Consider the following 17,973-nt stretch of genomic DNA (forward strand, 5'->3'; position numbering starts at 1 on the left):
TTAGTTGGGGCTCTCGGAATCAGAAGAGAAGAAGGTAAGCATAAATTCTGTACAGGTAAACTTGTTAAGCAAGTGGTATGGTATTGGATTTACATAGCCACATTTCAGAAATATGTGAGTCTGCTATGCCATCATCTTTGTTCAGTGTCATTTGTTTCGGGTTTTTGAGAACATTGCATTCTCTGCTGAAGGATTACAATACATCACAAATCTATACAATTTATGGAGCCGTCAATATTTGTTCTACTCTATTTGAAATTATGAAAATTGTCTAGCTTTTGATACCCTTAAGAACATATCTGTCTTTGTTTTCAGTAAGATGATGATCGCTTCGCGAACCCCAGTTGATCGTATTCAAGAAATAACTTTGACAAATCATTTTATTAAATGCCTGCAGCTGACAGAGTTCCATCAAACACTGGTCGCTATGCCTCACACTCACATTGATCCACTCGCTGAAGGACTTTACCAAGCAACAGACCGTCATAGACGTGGTCAGTGATGGCAAAGTTGGACTGGAGTGTGACGGGTGTCATCAAACTCAAGACGTATCGGGACAGGGTTTCTTGGTTCACCATCTGCTACAAGTACATTCCGAACGCTGTAAATCTGTCTGGGATGAAGTACGCCTTTAATCCAGCTGAAGTCAAGTGGCGCAGGTAAATGTTAGTTTTGTTTGTTTGTTTGTGTGTATGTGTAGAATCATGTCATCGGCATTATGTAATATTTAAACATGATATTGTGATTATACGTTTGGAAAAGTAACTCTTGGTGATTTGTGGAGGAAATTACCGTTATTTCAATCGAGCGTGTAGCGGTGGCATTGAAATTGTATCTTTTGTATCTTTGAATTTAGATTATTACATGCATTTATTCAAGCTCTTGTCACCTTTCCAGCAACCTATATGATATGTGGTAATCAGTTTTGCATAGAGATGTTTTCTTCATATCCCATATTTTTCTTTGTGTAAATAATGATGAATGTTGGACAGTGAACATTGATAACGCCTGGTAAGATCCTTGCGGTTTGTACCCACTTGAGAGAAATAGATAATCATCAAAGTCTTTAGTGACTAAGATTCAGTTCAATTCAATTCAATCAAATTTAATTTGATTTAATTCAAATTAATTCAATTTAATTCAATTCAGATCAATTCAATTCAATTCAAATCAATTCAGTTCAATTCAATAGTTTATTAATTTCCATCAAAGAAAAATTACTAAAAGTGGTACAAGTTGTCAATTTGACTTTCATTCATCTGATAAGTACAGTTCATCGGACACAATATAAAGTGTTTGCACATATGATAGATCGTTGGCACTGCTCTTTGTGTTACGACATAAGTGGATAATCTGTTGTGGGAACATACACACAGACAGACAGATGGACATGCCGACAGACATGTAATCAACATTGTAATAAGGAGTAGACTGACTTCGCAAGCTAATGTGACAATCAGGAAGGAAGACAGCTGCTATCCTCGAATGAAGACGTGATGCCACGCTTTGTTACGTTTCGTCGCTCATTTCTTCCCCCGTTTTTGTTTCGCTTCTTTAAAGTTTGGCTACTTTTCCTCTCAGAACCTTCTTATGTGTCTAAAAGCAATTACATTACAATCAAAATTCCATGACAGATATTTTCGTTAACCGTATTATGAAAACCACCAATTAAAATTCATTGTAACAATATCAATTGAAAAAATTCTACTTTCGCAGGGCAATTTGGCTTCTTGCCTTTCTCATATGTGTCGCGGTCTTGACCCAGCAAATTAGTAACAGGATCCGCCATTTTCTGTCGACGCCAGTGAGTGTGGTCGTGGTCTACCAAGATTTAGTACCATTTGCATCCGTCGCCATTTGCAATATGAACGCCGTCAGGTATTTTACTTAAGATTCTCCAATACACAAGCACACACACACAAACGCACACACGCACACACACATATGCACCAAAGAGGATAAAAATAAGTTAGGTGTAGGGTAAATGAACTAAGCATCAATAACTAGCACATAAACAAACAAACAATGACAAAGAAGCACAGACACATTACTTACAATGTACATAGTTTTTATTCGAAACGTGATAAATGAATATCACAATACACCAAGAGATATTTTGTCAGCGACAATCATTGAACGGACTTCAATTTAGAATATCCAACTTTGTCAAATGAGGATTCTCTCCTCTCTTATCAAAATATTAATCATCTAAAAATCTTGTAATTATTTCATTTTAAAGTGCCTGCAAAAACTGTTCGCCTGATGTTTGTAATTGTCTATATACTGACAAATGTGTGTAAAACTACTATGAAATTATATAAGATAATGCTCTTATTGCTTCTGTTAAGATGGTACTGAAAATACTTCAGCACGTATGTCACATCCTCGGCCTTAACACGCAGTAAAACGTCTTTCGTGCGTTCCTTCCTCTCCGTGTGGGTCATTCCTGGTCAGTTTTCCACTAACAGACCAACATGACTGCGCACTTTGACTAGAATTTGACCACAAATTAAGCATCGATTTGATCGATTAGCAAGGCGTGTTGTGCAAAGCCGTGGTAAATCCCTCTCTTTGAGAAGCTAGAATTGTTTCCGGAAATAATTTAACATGTAGCGTTGACGAGAAACTATATACGTTGTAGACAGAACTGCATGCCATACAGCCTCGCTGAGTTCGGTGTGTTTGGACTTAAATCCACTCTTTGAATCTCTATCCCACAGGTCGTCGCAGTTGACTGATCCGAGAATGAGAGCATTTCTCAGACGGTTTAACCTAGTAGAGCTCGAACCGAGATTGAACGTATCAGAATTCGAGTCTCTTCTTTCGTCATACGAAATGACTGACGTGTACCTCACACTGGCCCATCAGCTGAATGAAACCGTGTTAGCGTTTAACTATGAACTTCAATCATTGAAATGCAACAGTTTGAATTTGGGGATATCCCCTGCCTTTCATTTGTTCAACAAATTCATTTTGTTTACTTGGGCATTTTGGACTAGCCTACGGTGTAGAAACACGTTATGTAAAGAATAAAATGGTGTTGCGTAACGTTAATGCCCGTCGGTCGAGGAAGAAATTCACCCTTTTGAGTATATGCCTGGGTGTATCGGCCTAATCATCTACATTGATCTATGGGAAGCGAAGCGAAGTTCACAATGAATGGTGCTCGGATTTCAATTAGCGTGAGTGTTCAAAGCCCAATCTTGTTGACTATAATCGCTGGTCATTGTAGCATCTGCCTTGTTTTTAATCATGTCGATGCCACGGCTTGCTGGCTGAAAGAATCACGCTGCAGTAGCTGGTAAAAGAAATCATGACTTGAATTACCTCACTTTGATAGTGGTATCACTGGAAGCCAAGACGTCCACTGTATCAATCAGTTCACCTGTGACACTCGTTTGTGGAGTAAAGCGAGGATCTATTAGAAGAAACGCAACAGAAAGACTGTTCCGTTTTTCTTCCGACAGGTAAATTTTCGATAATTTCTCTTGTTTTCTCTTGTTGGTATATTCGGAACATACGATTTTTATACTAATGAATTTCTGATCATGTCTTTTGCTGAACGAATGTTGGAAGTAAGAAATTACTGGCCATGTTTACCAAACGTTCTCATTTCCCCATCAAGAAAAAAAACCCAACAACTAGAAATAGTAACATTCATATACGGCGTCTTTTCCACTGGATACAAAGGGCCATGAGATTTCATCCCTAGCATTGCCTAGTGGCCGTAGGAGTAGTATACAAATTACTCATTCAATTCAAATACTTTTTTTTTTGTCTCCCACAGTTGCTGCTTTCGAATTCGTATAAGGTCTACAAAAAGACGTATGCCTCTGGTCGAAAATGTCCATCACCCCCGTCGATGTCCATCCCTTGAAAGACCTTGCCAAGAAGAAAACCTTGGTAGACGTGGTCAGTGATGGTAAAGTTGGACTGGACACACCCGTAGAACCCCAAATGCATCAGGACAATGCTACTCGGTTCGCCATCTTCTACAAGTACATTCCGGAAGCTCTTAACCTGTCTGGGATTAAGTACGCTTTCAATCCGAAGGAAGTAAGGTGGCGGAGGTAATTATGAGATCTTAACGAGGCAAACTTAAATTGCAAGAAATATGAACTAAAAATCCCTTCAATATAACAGATTACTGAACAAAGCTAGGCCTTGTTACACTACCAAATAACACACAGTGATTCGTGCCAGTAATTAGGAAATAATGTAGTCACTGTCACGCTGCTCACATTAGTTCGATGTTTACTGGAGATAGCGGGCGTTTATAATATGGCTGCCGTTCTACCGTCATTTTTTTTTTTGTGTGAACATTATTACTTGTGTCTACAACAAGCTCATGTAATAACACTGTCTGCATTTCATTTGCAAAGTCAAAATTTGTTATTCAAATGACAAATTTCTCTCGCGATAATTGTTTTGCGAATCCGTACATGTGTGTGTGTGTGTGTGTGTGTGTTACTCTTAATTGCTATTAAATATGGTTACAATTTGTTATTCCACAAATTTCTTATTCCGATGGTTCCTAAATTCGATGACAAAGTAAAGTTTGATATCCTCGAGGTCTGCGTTCATCCGAAGAGAAAAAAGTTCGTTATTCCAAAAATTTGCCAATCCAAAGACTAAATTAGGCTTGTAATTTCCAAGGTTCGTTTGTACGCACCGCATTTCATTTCTGAACTTACGAACTTTCGGAATAATGCCATATTAATGTCTATATCAACAAACTCTGTTTATTTTCTAGATCTTCGTGATTCGCGTTTCGGAGTGATGAACATTCCGAATATCGAGCAATACTCGCCGAAAGCCATCATATTTTCTGATGCGCCCCCCCCCCAATAAAAATGGAGCTTTGAAACAAGCATTTGTGATATTTTGAATTAATGAACACATCTTAATACGCTTATGGTACATTGCTTGAGAGAAGTTTGTGTGTGTGTTCTTTTTTTCTCATGAGAAAATAGTTACGAATGTATAAATACATATCATGCCATACTATAAATTCTAGTTGCAGATGGTCCTGGTGCTATAACAGTCCGGTGAAATTAAAGTAGGCCAACAACTGTACATGAATATTATAACCCAATGTCAAAGGCAATGCGTGTTCGCTACTCGTTCATTATCATTTTTTTCTGAACACCGAATGTATCACAAATATGTGATTTTACACCTTCTAAATTTGGATGTATAAGGGTTTCTCTGCCTCTTCTCTGGTTATGATGAATTTCTATGTAAATTCATATTAAGCTCATGTAATTTGCCTTTGTTTATGTTGCTCCTGCAATGTAGGTAACATGTATTCCATCACAAACGTAGCCGAATTAGTTGAAAATATCAAGAAGCGTGAACGGCGTGAGGAACGAAAACACGAATAGCTGGTTCAAGATAATCATTAAACATTGTCTTCTGTCTCGAATACTTTCACTGACATCAATGATTACCAAAAATACTGAATAAAAGTTCAATGTTTCACTTCTTTTAATTTCATTTTAAATAAACTGACAAAGTGTCAGTAACTCATTGAAATTTTGCAATTGATTAGCAAATTGCCCTATGACCTAATTAAGCACCGAACCAATCTTTGCTAGTAGCAGCCACGATTAAACAAATCATAATCACGGACATAAATACTCTTGCATCTATTTTGTTCCCATCACTAATAATAAACACTGTTTAATTTGATGCATATTGATTTCGGTGGAGGAAAAATTCGTCCATCAGATGAAATTAGCGATTGAAAAAAAAATCGACGCAAGAATTTCATAAATTTGAATAGTTATGCAGTTCCCGCTTAATGCTAAAAGGGTTAGAACCTTCACTGGGTGTCGGGCGGAAGATCGCAGGTCTAGTGAATATTCGCCTGTCTATTGAACAGGGTAGTAGTTTCGAATCCTGCCCGTGTATAAACTGTCCATGATTTTGTTTTAACTATTGCTACTTATACTAGAGATTGCTCATTGTGTACTTATTTTGATACGTCGATCTAGGGTAATTTGTCAATCAGCTGCAATAAGAACAACTCGAGGCAAGAATTGCATGAGTTTGACTTATTCAAAATGTTCTTGACATAATCTCGGTTGTGTAGATTATCATTAATTGTTCCTGCAGTACGGTATACTTCGATTATAATCTGAGGTTAACATTAGATAAGTATCGTAATAAGGTGAAAATGAAAACTTCGGTACTGATTTTGTGAAACCGATTTCGTCTTCGACAGGATAATTTGGCTACTTGTCCTACTCGCTGGTGTCGCAGTCCTGACACTCCAAATCACCGACAGGATCCACCATTATCTATCCACTCCAGTGAGTGTCGACGTGGTCTACGAGCACCAAGACTCAGTACCATTTCCTTCTGTCGCCATCTGCAATATCAACGCCTTCAAGTATGATAATCTATAACTCTCTCTTAAATGCATACACGCACACACCCACAAACACGATACAGATACACATACAATAATCCACCTGCATATGTATACACGTCTACTCTCAGAACTCGTCCAACTTTCAACTCTTTCGACTATTCCTGAAACCTTCAAATTTGAATATTATTATTAATTATCATTTAAAATGAAGATTTTCTATCATTATAGGCTCCTCAATGATAGTAGAGACGTGGGCTATCATTAGCAATAGGCAGATCTAAGCGTTAAAAAGCTGTTAAAATTTATAATGTTACTTATTGTCATGCAGACATTGATATAAGAAATAGAATATCTGAAAAAGGCATTCTTTTTTAAAATACTGACAACAATATTAAAATGATTCTGACAAGCCGTAAACTGATGAAAGAAACCAGTGATATATTCTATAATCTTAATTTGATCTTAACTTCTTAAAGATTGACTTAAAATTGTACATTCATGAAGAAACATCGACATGAAGTCTATTTCCCCAATATGAGCGATGAATACACGTCTGATGACCTCTGCAGGTCATTGCAGAAATCATATTCCTTTACTTTTTTATCAAATAGGTCATCAAGACTGACGAACCCCCAGATGAGAGCGTTTTTCCAAGAGTGGCAATTGGGGGATCGTCTCAACATATCCAGATTCAAATCTGTTCTGTCATCTTATGAAATGACCGACATTTACTACAACTTCTCGCATCTGCTCAATGAAACAGTAATGGCGTAAGTTTCCACTAAAGTGTGACTATGATTCTAATTTTGTCCTCTTGTCAGATGAAAGCAATGATATGTCACAGATGGCGGACAAATATTTAATGACATGAATAATGGCATGAATAAAGTATTACTGAACCCAGAGATCTGAAGGGATGGTGGCTTGGTAAATGCTTACATGAACTGGTTAATCTGTTCTTATTTTAAATTTGGCTTTTTTTTCAAATTAATTACTTAATTCATATAATAATATTCCGTTCAGAAAGAGATAAAAAATCTAAGAAAAACAAAACAGACTGTATAATATTTTTCTGTAAATGCCAAAGTATGCACATATAAGATATTTCGTGGAAACATACAATTTTCCTTCTATCGTTATTTGACCTAGGGTGCGATGGGACCGACAAATATTCAATCATTCTGTCATGACAGTGAGAATGACAGATTGGGGAATCTGCTTTGTGTTCAATGATATCGACAACGGCAAAGAGGGTCTGGTAGTCACTAACGCAGGTAATGATACGACTTCTTCCCTTTGGTAGAAATGTATGTTTATATATGTGATATTATAATAATTATTATGTATTATATATTAAAACAAAGACAGGAACAAATAACAGATAGTAAAAAGTTTGAGCAAAGAAAGTTTTCATTATACATGTAATATTTGTTTCTGGTCAGTTTTCCCTTTCTTTGTTTCAATATATATTACAAAAATAACAAAAAGCTGCATCGCTTCGATGATCCCTCGCAGTTATTCCAGAGTTTATTTACATCCTTCGGGTTTATGTCAGGTTAATGAGTGTGTGTGTGGCACACATACACACACTATAGTTTCTGACCACACGAGTAAAGAGAATTAAGGATTGGGGACGAAAACCGAAGTAGGGCTTTCAATAACTCAGTCGGTAGATCACGGGTCTAGTAATCCGAAGGGTCTCGGGTTCGAATCCCGATTAAAACCATTTTCTTTGCTCTCAGAAAAAAGTTAAGGAAAGTTTTGAATATGATTCGTGGCCGTTATGCTTGTCGTGATTTTATTTCCTTGTATTCACGTTGTTCCGTTAATTTCCCATAAAATGTACTGTGTAATTTGTACTAGATGATTTTCAATATTTTGTGTTGATCGATTAGATTAGTTCTTTTTCATAAAGTCCAATATTTGTACAAAAAATACATTTGTATACTACGTTTGTCATGAAATTGAAGAAATTAATAAATATCAATATTAATCAATCAAAGCACGTCTCTTGTGACCTCAATCATGTTAAGTTAAAAAAAGAGTGTCATCTCTTCAATGTTGCAGTAACGGAATTCAGATATGTCCAGCTAGGATATCAAGGACAACTGTGATATGACTGACGAGATCCAAGAAGGTATTGTCTGACAAAAATTTGTTTTACTGCTACTGGAATTGCTATCATGGTAACTATCGTTATTATATGTATTTTCATCTGATAGAGCTTATTCTTTCTCATTGGTAAATTAGGAAGCGCACGGGGCCTAGAAATCTTTTTGAACGCCAACCAGGCTGAATATTTTTTCCAGCCAAAAGCGAGATACGGAGCTGGCTTTAAAGTTCTCCTCTACGACCGTGGGACGGAGCCCGTAATACAAGGAAAAAGCTTTGCAATTGCCACAGGGGTGCAGACATGGGTTGGGGTAGATATTATAGAGGTGAGTGTACTCTGTTTCTCATATTTATTCCAATTTATCCTTGATCAAGGAGCTTGACCTAGTCCCATGCCGTTATTGTAAGGGTGGCGTCTCACTTGATTCATATCAAACATTCCAATTAATTGCAGAAAAAAAAATCAAAGAGTGAAGATAGAGCAGAAAGCAACAGAATGTGTTTTCAGGGATTAGACGGGTTAAAACATTTTTTGCCTGACAGGAGAGGAAAATATGGCAAAATATGTGTGTAATTGTAAAACTGCAACTCTGGAATCATAACTTATACCTTGTTCAGTTTTGCATTATTGTATTGCCTATATCCCGCTATATTTTGCTTTACCTAATTACTAAGATAGTTGTCAGTGTTGGGACAACCAAAACAAAAAGGTTTAAGAAAGATATGGCGGCAGAGTTTCAGAAGCAGCGACGTTGACAACCAGAAATCTAAATGTTTGTAGAAAAACCTTATGAATATTTTGTTTTATATCGATTCAATTTTTATATGTTTGTTATGTATATCTACGCATAAACTAATATATACACATAAAATCTTTTATCGTCAGGACAAAATGACGCAATCGAAGTCATGAAAGGATATGCTCGTAAGGTTTATCTGTCGGATGATACACGTCTTAGTGCTCTCCGTCTATGTTCCATAATCGTTCACTTTTAAAACATCCGAGTCAGAAATGACCCGGAACTGGGGCCGTTGGGTCATACACCGTTCCGGGTAAAAAAACAAAACAAAAAACAAAACAAAACAAAACAAAATAAAACAAAACCCAAACCAAACAAAACAAAACCCCAAAAAATTACTTGGAATTTGGTCATGAAGACCCCAAATGGGGTCACCCTGACCCAATTCATGACTCTGAATGGGTGATATCTGACCCAATTCCTTGTCATTTCTGACCCGGAACTGTGTGTGACCCCAACGGACCCAGGTCCGGGTCAGTTCTATCTCGGATGTTTTAAGAGTGGTTTATTTCGTGATTTCCAGACAAATAACCTCGAAGAGCCCTACGGTCAATGCAGGAAAAAGACGTTGAATCACTTCCCCCATTACTCTCACGTCGCTTGTGAGTTAGAGTGTCTGTCCGAGTTCCTGATTGGTCAATGTGGCTGCAAAACTCTGGCTATGTCGGGTAAGTTAGCTTTTCGCGAAGTCTGTCCATCTAAAGAATTTCCTATACATTATTTTTGTCTGTACGAATACTTTCACCTGTCGATGTAACATTTGACCGGATGCATGCTAGCAATTGCTTGTGTTATTTGAATCCGTATATGCATAAGAGCAAGCAATAATTATTGCTTGCCAGCAGAAGCTTTTGCTAGCAAGCACAAGCAATTGTGCTTGCGACCAAGCATTTGCTTAAAAACGTATGCATAAAACATACCTTGTTCTTGCCAGCAATTGCTTATAATTTTCCAAGCTCAGTAAAATGAGCTTGAGCTTTTTCTTAGGTTGAACGGACGCCCCTTTTTAAATATAATTTTCATATTTATAAAAGAAAGACCACATTTGTGCAGGAGTGATATAAATCTACAAGAATATACTCACTAAGTGCGAGAAAATTTTTCGTTTCATCAACGGGAAGGTGCAGCAGACAGCACTCAAAATGTGATGAAAAATAGATAGAATATGTCTGACTTCGTTGGAGAGTGAGAAGACCTCTCTGCACGTGCAATCTGGTAGATCCGGGCTTCTATTAGCAGTGATGGGAATCAGCCAGTACGTGTGTGCGTCTGTGTGTGCATTTACGAGTGTCATTTTATAGCTCTTTTGCTATGTCAGGATATATTTTCGAACACACACACCATTTCAAATTGTGTCACACTCGCCTTTGTTCTTGTCTTCGCACAGGCGTGACGTCCCTTTTGTTGAAAACGCAAGCAATTGCTTGTTCGGGACAAGCAAAAGGTATAAGCACATGCAAAAGGTTATGCATATGGATTTAAGCAATTACTTGAGGTAGACCGTTGGCTAGACGAGCTTGTTCTTCTGCTTGAAGCAATTACTTACAAGCGATATTGCTTGTTTTATGCATTCGGCCCATTAGCACTTCGTGCAGGCTGCAAATGGAACTGACGATGTGATTCGTTTATGTTTTTCATACACACAGGCGAAGCCAGAGAATGCACGGCATACCAGTACTTCTCATGTATCTCACCAAATCTTGGTAAGGCTATTCCTAATCCAAGAGGATTTTTTTTTTCTCCAAAAAGCGTATCTTTACTCATTGCTCTTGCCAACAGAGTTTTCTGATATTTTGTTCTTTTAAAAGCATCTTGACTTCAGAGCCATTGTATCATAGTTATTGTCTTTTTATTGCGTTGTACTTTATGGAGCTCAGGTTTTTAAATACAAAAGTACGAAACATAAGAACCCAAATGTACCTTTTTAAAATTTTAACTTTTAAGTGACAAAAGGCCACATCATATTAGTGTATAAAGGCTATTTTTTGCGCCGTGAGCTTAGTCCATCCATCCATGTCTTTTATAGTTACACCTCGTTGTCCTCTAAGAAACAGTTTTGGTCGTTATTCCTTTTTAAGTTTCATGTGACCGTGCATGACAAAGCCAACAAAAAGTCGCACCACTTGATTGTACATGAGGATTCAAAAGGTGAAGTTGGTCAACCAAGTCAATTTTAAGTTTTTCGTGTTTCCTGAAAGAGCTATTCTTCTTCCTCATTGTTCCCAAGTTTGGGATCGTAAAATAAATGGAAAAGTGTGTTTTCACCATTAGACCCAATTTATTTGTAGAGTAGTGTGATCAGACATGTCATCGAGTCCCTTTTTCATTTCTTTAAATCATTTACACAGTCTTCACCTTCAACTCTAACAACTTCTCTAAGGATAATGCTACTGCTTTGAAAATTGCCATTTATCACGAACAGAATATGAAGAGAAAACTGAATTTCAACTTAATTTGCGTATCCCTTTATTGTTGTTCTCCGGTGGTTTACATCTCTTGTTTGTCCCATTCGTTTACAGCTAGCACAGTTTTGGTAAGATTAAGTGTTAAATAGACCCTGTACCTAAGATATTTTTTTTCTCTCATTTCACACTTTCCAGAGTGTGTGCTTTCTTTCTAATATCTAAATAAGTTAGGGGGGCTCATTTGAATTGACTATTATATCATTGTAAAACTTAAAGTGTGCTCTTTTAGAATCTGCCCTTGACTACAAAATCCATATCTGGCGACTTTTTGTTTCTTTTGTGATGCAGGGTTATTTTTAAAGTACGTACGATTTAGCCACCCCTCACCAAAAATGTAATTGCCAACGTTTGCGACAGGGTAATGGGAACAATAATAGTAAATTTAGCCGCAGTTTGCAGTGGAACTGATTCACAAGTTCACACGTTGTTTCCTTCCTTTATAGGGACTGTATAGTAATGGTTGAGGTGGGGATTCATGTTTTGAACATTCTTAAGTGAGATAATGAGAAACCTCATTGGAGATATGAAATAACATGTAATTTTAAGAAGAACTCAACGTTTATTTGATGAAAATTGGTTTTTAAAGGGCTGAGAAAGTGATAATAATAAAAGGCGACATGCCACAACTTTATTAGGATCTCTTTGTTTTAACTTGCTTTTGGATATCTCAGCCATTCCAAAACCAAGTTTCATCAAAAAATAAACTTTTGATACCCCTTAGAACTACATGATCTTTGGCATCTCATAGAGTAGTTTCTGAATATCTAGCAAAACGTTAAAAGCTAAATCCTCACCTCTACCAGAACTGTACACACCCTTTAAATATCTACCCACGATTAAACAGACATCTTCGTTATACATTTTTCTCTTATTTGTATTGAGATGATAGCTCAGATCACGATATTAGTCCAGTTTGTGATGATGTTAAACATGTGCTGTTTTTTCCTCACCTGAAGCTAATTACACGTCGGATGGCTGTGACTGTCCTCTGGCCTGCTCTTCCCGCCAGTACGTCGAGTCCGTATCCTTCTCAAACTTCCCTTCTGATTTTATGGCGAGCATCATTGCGGCATCATTCAGGACGACCCCATCCAATGTCCAGTTAGTAATCTTTCATGTATTGATCAGGACCTTGTTCTATGAAGAGTTATAATTGATTGAATATGAACTTCCTCACCACACAGCCTACATGGCAAGGAAATTTATAATCGATTACATCCTTCGTTAAAACGGGGCCCTGATAGATGTTTGTAAAGATATTCGATAGATGTTTGTAAAGATATTAGATAGATGTTTGTAAAGATATACGAGGGTAGTTTTTTTGAGAGTGGTGACAGATATTTGTGGCAAGAACGCATCTTTTTGAGTGAGAGAGGGCTTTCTTAATTAAAGACTCACTGGTTTTCTCTTTAAAAAGAAAATTATTGACGTAAACTAAGTAAAACCCAGTCAGTAGTATGATGTGCTAATGAAAGAAAACGCAAAACGTGAACATTGTCAACATGGTCAAACTGGACTTCTGCTTTATCCATAACTATCTCTGGGCTGATCAACAGGAGACTTTGAGATATGGGAGTAAGATTGCTCACGGGAGAATTTCCATTATGCAAAAACATTTTTCTACGTTTCAAAAACAATCTTTCAAGTAATGATGATTTGTCATGCCACAACAAGCGAATCTTCTTCTAATGTATGTCTTGTTTTTACAAATACACTATAGCAATGCTATTTAGGAAACGGTCTCTCAAGTAATGGTGATGTGTCATGCCGCGCAAAAACAGAACAAAACAAAAAAACATTCGAATCTTATTCTGATGGCACCTATATGTCTTATTGCAAATACATTAAAGCAATATTATTTTGAGAGAAGTAATATAAACTTGTACTTTCCAGTTTTTTTTTTCAGAGCAAACCTTCCAAGTTTTTTATTTTTCCAATCTCCAGTTTCGTTTTATAAGACTGTAATTTATTTGTACCAGTACAAAAAAGTCGATATTTCCCGTATTTTGCAAATTAGCATTTGCCAGGAATATGTATAATAACTCTGAATAAAAGTTCGAAGGGACGGTCCATAAGCGTTTATGAAAAGATTAAAATCATGATAGATTTAGCGTAAACACTCTCCTTGCAGTAATTTCAAACACACACATACACACACACACACACGCACACACACACACACACACACATATATATATATATATATATATATATATATGTATATGTATATGTATATATACAGCTATTTTATTTGTATTGTTTTAAAACATCTAACAACCTGTTTAGCTTTCTCTTACAATTTACTGAAAAACAACGAGAGCAGCAAACAGCACCGTTGGTACTACAAGACATTGATACAACTGTCCAAATAGTGAGTAGGTGAGGTTTCGTTTTCAACCCTGAGTATTAAAGTGATTTATAATCATGAATGAATCAATGACCCAGACTGAAGTTTTGTGGTTTATTTCGTCCTCTCTAAACAGGAAAAATGTGTGTGCTGTCAACATCTTTATGAAGGACCTGACCATACAGAAAATTTCTCAGCAAGCAGACTACACGGTGGCAAGCCTTATGAGTAAGTCATGTGAATGAACCTGTTTGAAAGGGATTAGAAAGATCAGCCTAGACTACAGTATCATATGTCCTGGCTTAGTAGACCATTGTATCCGCCTATAAACTAAAAGATTATGAGTAGTATAGAAATGAGATCATCAATATTAAATGCTCTCCAAAAAATGAAGAATATTAGTATTATACGTTCCAATTCTCATAACCAATCAATCATGGGGGAGGGAGCATGTATGTGAGAAGTTCCCCGCCTATAAATGGAAGAGACCCTTGGACTTCGTAAAAGATTTTGATAATGTCAATGTCTTTAAGAAAAAACTAAAAATTTTCACTTGGACTAATAGCCTTCTTTGAGAATGAACATGTTGCAGCCTAGAAACGTGTAATATTCTTTCAGATTGTGTTAAACATACTGTAAATTGTGAGCGCCTTGAGCAGCTATGAGTGAATAATTTATAATGTTGTTCGTTAAAAATGTCTATACATGTTTTATATGATCATGTATATTAGTATTGCTGATACTACTACTATTATTGCCATTATTATTATCATTATTATTATTACTATTTATTATTTTGTAATAGTCATCATCATCATTATTATATTATTAAATTGAATACATTTCCGCCTCATAGGGTAGAAATCCTGATCATCAAAGCTGTTTACCATTAGGGTTCACATCATCAGTTATTAAATGATCATTACTCATTGTTTTAATACAAAATTGAAAAAAAAAAACACTCACATAATTATTGTGTGACACCCTGTGTGTGGGACCAACATACTTTGCAAATTATTAAATTACACCATAAAAAAGAAAGACTCAAATAGAAATCTCCCTTCCGCAATGAGAACATATACGGTATTTAAAAATAAAACATGCAATCATAATCAAAGCAAAAGAAACAACTATGATATAAAAATGATGTTGATAATCATATCATATCATATCATATCAAACGATGTATGACAGAGTGATTTGTTGTTTTTTTTTTCTGAAAAATATTGAATCGCAGGTGACATTGGAGGATCACTCGGACTATGGTTAGGAGGGAGTGTCCTAACCTTATTTGAACTCGTTGATCTCATCGGATACTCGGCTTACATACATTCCAGGAGTATACCACACCACAAAAAGCCCTAGATCTTTGAGAAATCTTAGAGGCTGGTGCAGACTTTATCATGTTTACATTGATGTATTCCTTGGTGTTGAAGATAAAACGTTTCTTTAATGTGCTCTGTATTTTGAGATATGGATACAAATCAATATGTATTTTTATATGTATATAATGTATGTTATGTATATTCATATATATTTACATGATATAGCATATAACTATATATACATACATATATATATAATATATATATATAATATATATATATATATATATATGTGAATATAACAATGTATTCATATAAAATTTAATGATTGATTGAACCTTATCTCACTGTATAAATCCTTTGAAATAGCTATGATGGCATTTGGTTTGAAATACAATCTCCAACTCTCACATAAGTGTATGTATGTATTATTATGGGTATTTGTATGTACCTATCAAAATGTATAATTATTATTTTTTATTCTATATCATAATTCACATGCATAAGTTAATAATGGTTGTGTGGCCAATCGATGAACTGCAGCTCTTCAAAATGTTTTCATTCATTGTTGTGGAGGGGGTGGACATTTTTCTATGTGTGTTCTTCCTCTGTTCAGTACACGTACGACATATGTACAGATGCCTTATGAAAAACTACGCACATTCAGTAGTTTCGGAGTGACTATGTTCAATAATATAGGTATACATTTAACTTAAATTCATGTACAGCATATTTTACATGCGTAAATACATGTGTACAGGCCTTGCGTCTTTGCATTTGAAACATAAAAAAATAACGGAACTGAATCACAAGAAAGCGAATTACTTGGAATCGTATTTTGTAAAAAGTGCGTTAATGCTTAAGTTGTAAAACATCAAAGTCATATGTAAAACTTGCTGTTATATATGTTGTATGTAATGTAGACCTATATTCGATATCCAGTACAAAATATTTCGGGACAAACTTTTACGAAAATAATCTTTATTCAGCTCTTAGTATATCATTGTTCGATAAATGATAAATTGCCTTTCTGGATCAAGGCTACTCCCACTCAGATGCCATTTCATAACACGTTAGCGCAGAACTGAAATCACATACGGAAAATATAAGCACACACACAAAAGTGAAGTACATAAAGAAAGGGTTACGCAATTAGCATGTGAAAGAATCTAGATACTGATATTTGTTTAAAAGGTATGGCCTTCGAATGGCTTCGTCCCTGCGGCTTTTCTATAAAGCAAATAGTACATGAGTTTAACGAAACATATTGTCGCAAAATAAAATAACGTGTTTTATTAATCATGGTATCAAACCAATTTCCTTTTTAAAAGCGTCTATAACAATACCGAAACATTTCTTGGTTGTCGACAGGAATTAGCTAAATAGTAGGAATAATGTGCGTTCTCCTTATATAGAAAGGGAAAAGAAAGATAAATTCTCATAACCATTGATATCCAAAACAGTTAAATTGGATACTACAACAAATTTCACCTGTCTTTATAATTCCAACTCTTATTCTCGTCCTTTCATGACAAGCTAGAATAACTAAAAGGTTCCAGAATAAGTGTATACTCAATTCACGTTTTCATAGTTTTACTATTTATTTACTGTTACTAAAGAAAGTGACATTTATATGTTGCTTTTTTGAATGGAATGAAATTCAAATTGAATTGAAATTGAATAGCCAATTAATGGCATAATAAAAGCGGTCGTGTTTTATTCACGTTTTTAAAGTATGAGTAAGTGTAATCAATAATATTGTGCGTTTGTGTGTGTGTGTGTGTGTGTAAGAATGTTGATATGTACCTCAGTTTGAGCGTCTGTTATTACGATCCATGTGTAGAGAGGGTGAGTGATAGGCTGTCACGCCCTCGCCTTATTAAATACAAAAAAAAAAATAAATATCTTCCTTCTTTTTTTTGGAAAGTGTGTGTGTGTGTGTGGGGGGGGGGGGGGGGTTAGGAACCTCAAGATCGTGGCAATGTGGTCGAAATATTTGGAGATGAGATTAGTTTATAACTATCATTTTAATCTAGACATACGTGATAGACCAGGTACTTGATATGAAGAAACGAACAATGGATTTTGATATTCCAGAATACTTTCTAGGCATCTAAGATTACCAGATCAGCACTTTCACTCAAAGTGAATGGACACGACTTCTACAGATGGAGGGGAGGGGGTTGATTATAAAGAATGTTACAGCCACTCAAAAAGGTAAATTAATAAAAGATAGCCTGTGGTAAGTGGTGTCATTACATTATTCATCATTATTCATTTTGTGAACCATTGCATCCGGCACTGCCAAACTGCATTGAACACAAATGTTAAGTAACGTTTGATATTGCGTAGCAAAAGTCTTTTCGAAGAAGTTAGATTCATCCTTACTGACATAATTGGTCAAGCCTCCGGGCAAATTAATGCCTGTTCATTTTTAGGAATAGGGTGTGAATATCACAATTGAGCGTAATGTGAGAAGTGACTTGCGCAATCATCGATCGCCTTTTGGCAATTGTTTACTGTCCTTCTTAGCGGCAATTAGATGGTG

At 36.0% G+C, this 17,973-nt stretch overlaps 1 protein-coding gene across 1 annotated transcript; it reads left to right on the forward strand.

Moving 5' to 3' along the window:
- The first annotated feature begins 501 nt into the window (after positions 1-501).
- LOC139716832 (acid-sensing ion channel 2-like) lies at positions 502-15,465 on the forward strand. The gene is made up of 9 exons (XM_071628365.1): positions 502-659; positions 6,227-6,394; positions 7,526-7,650; positions 8,627-8,814; positions 9,812-9,956; positions 10,935-10,991; positions 12,710-12,854; positions 14,237-14,328; positions 15,338-15,465. Exons 1-9 carry the CDS (start codon positions 502-504, stop codon positions 15,463-15,465), a joined length of 1,206 nt encoding a protein of 401 aa, XP_071484466.1.
- Positions 15,466-17,973: the final 2,508 nt, after the last annotated feature.

Source organism: Diadema antillarum, unplaced genomic scaffold (assembly GCF_040938485.1).
Source record: "Diadema antillarum isolate AM-2024a unplaced genomic scaffold, OU_Dant_1.0 scf00000070, whole genome shotgun sequence".
Lineage (NCBI taxonomy): Eukaryota > Metazoa > Echinodermata > Echinoidea > Diadematoida > Diadematidae > Diadema > Diadema antillarum.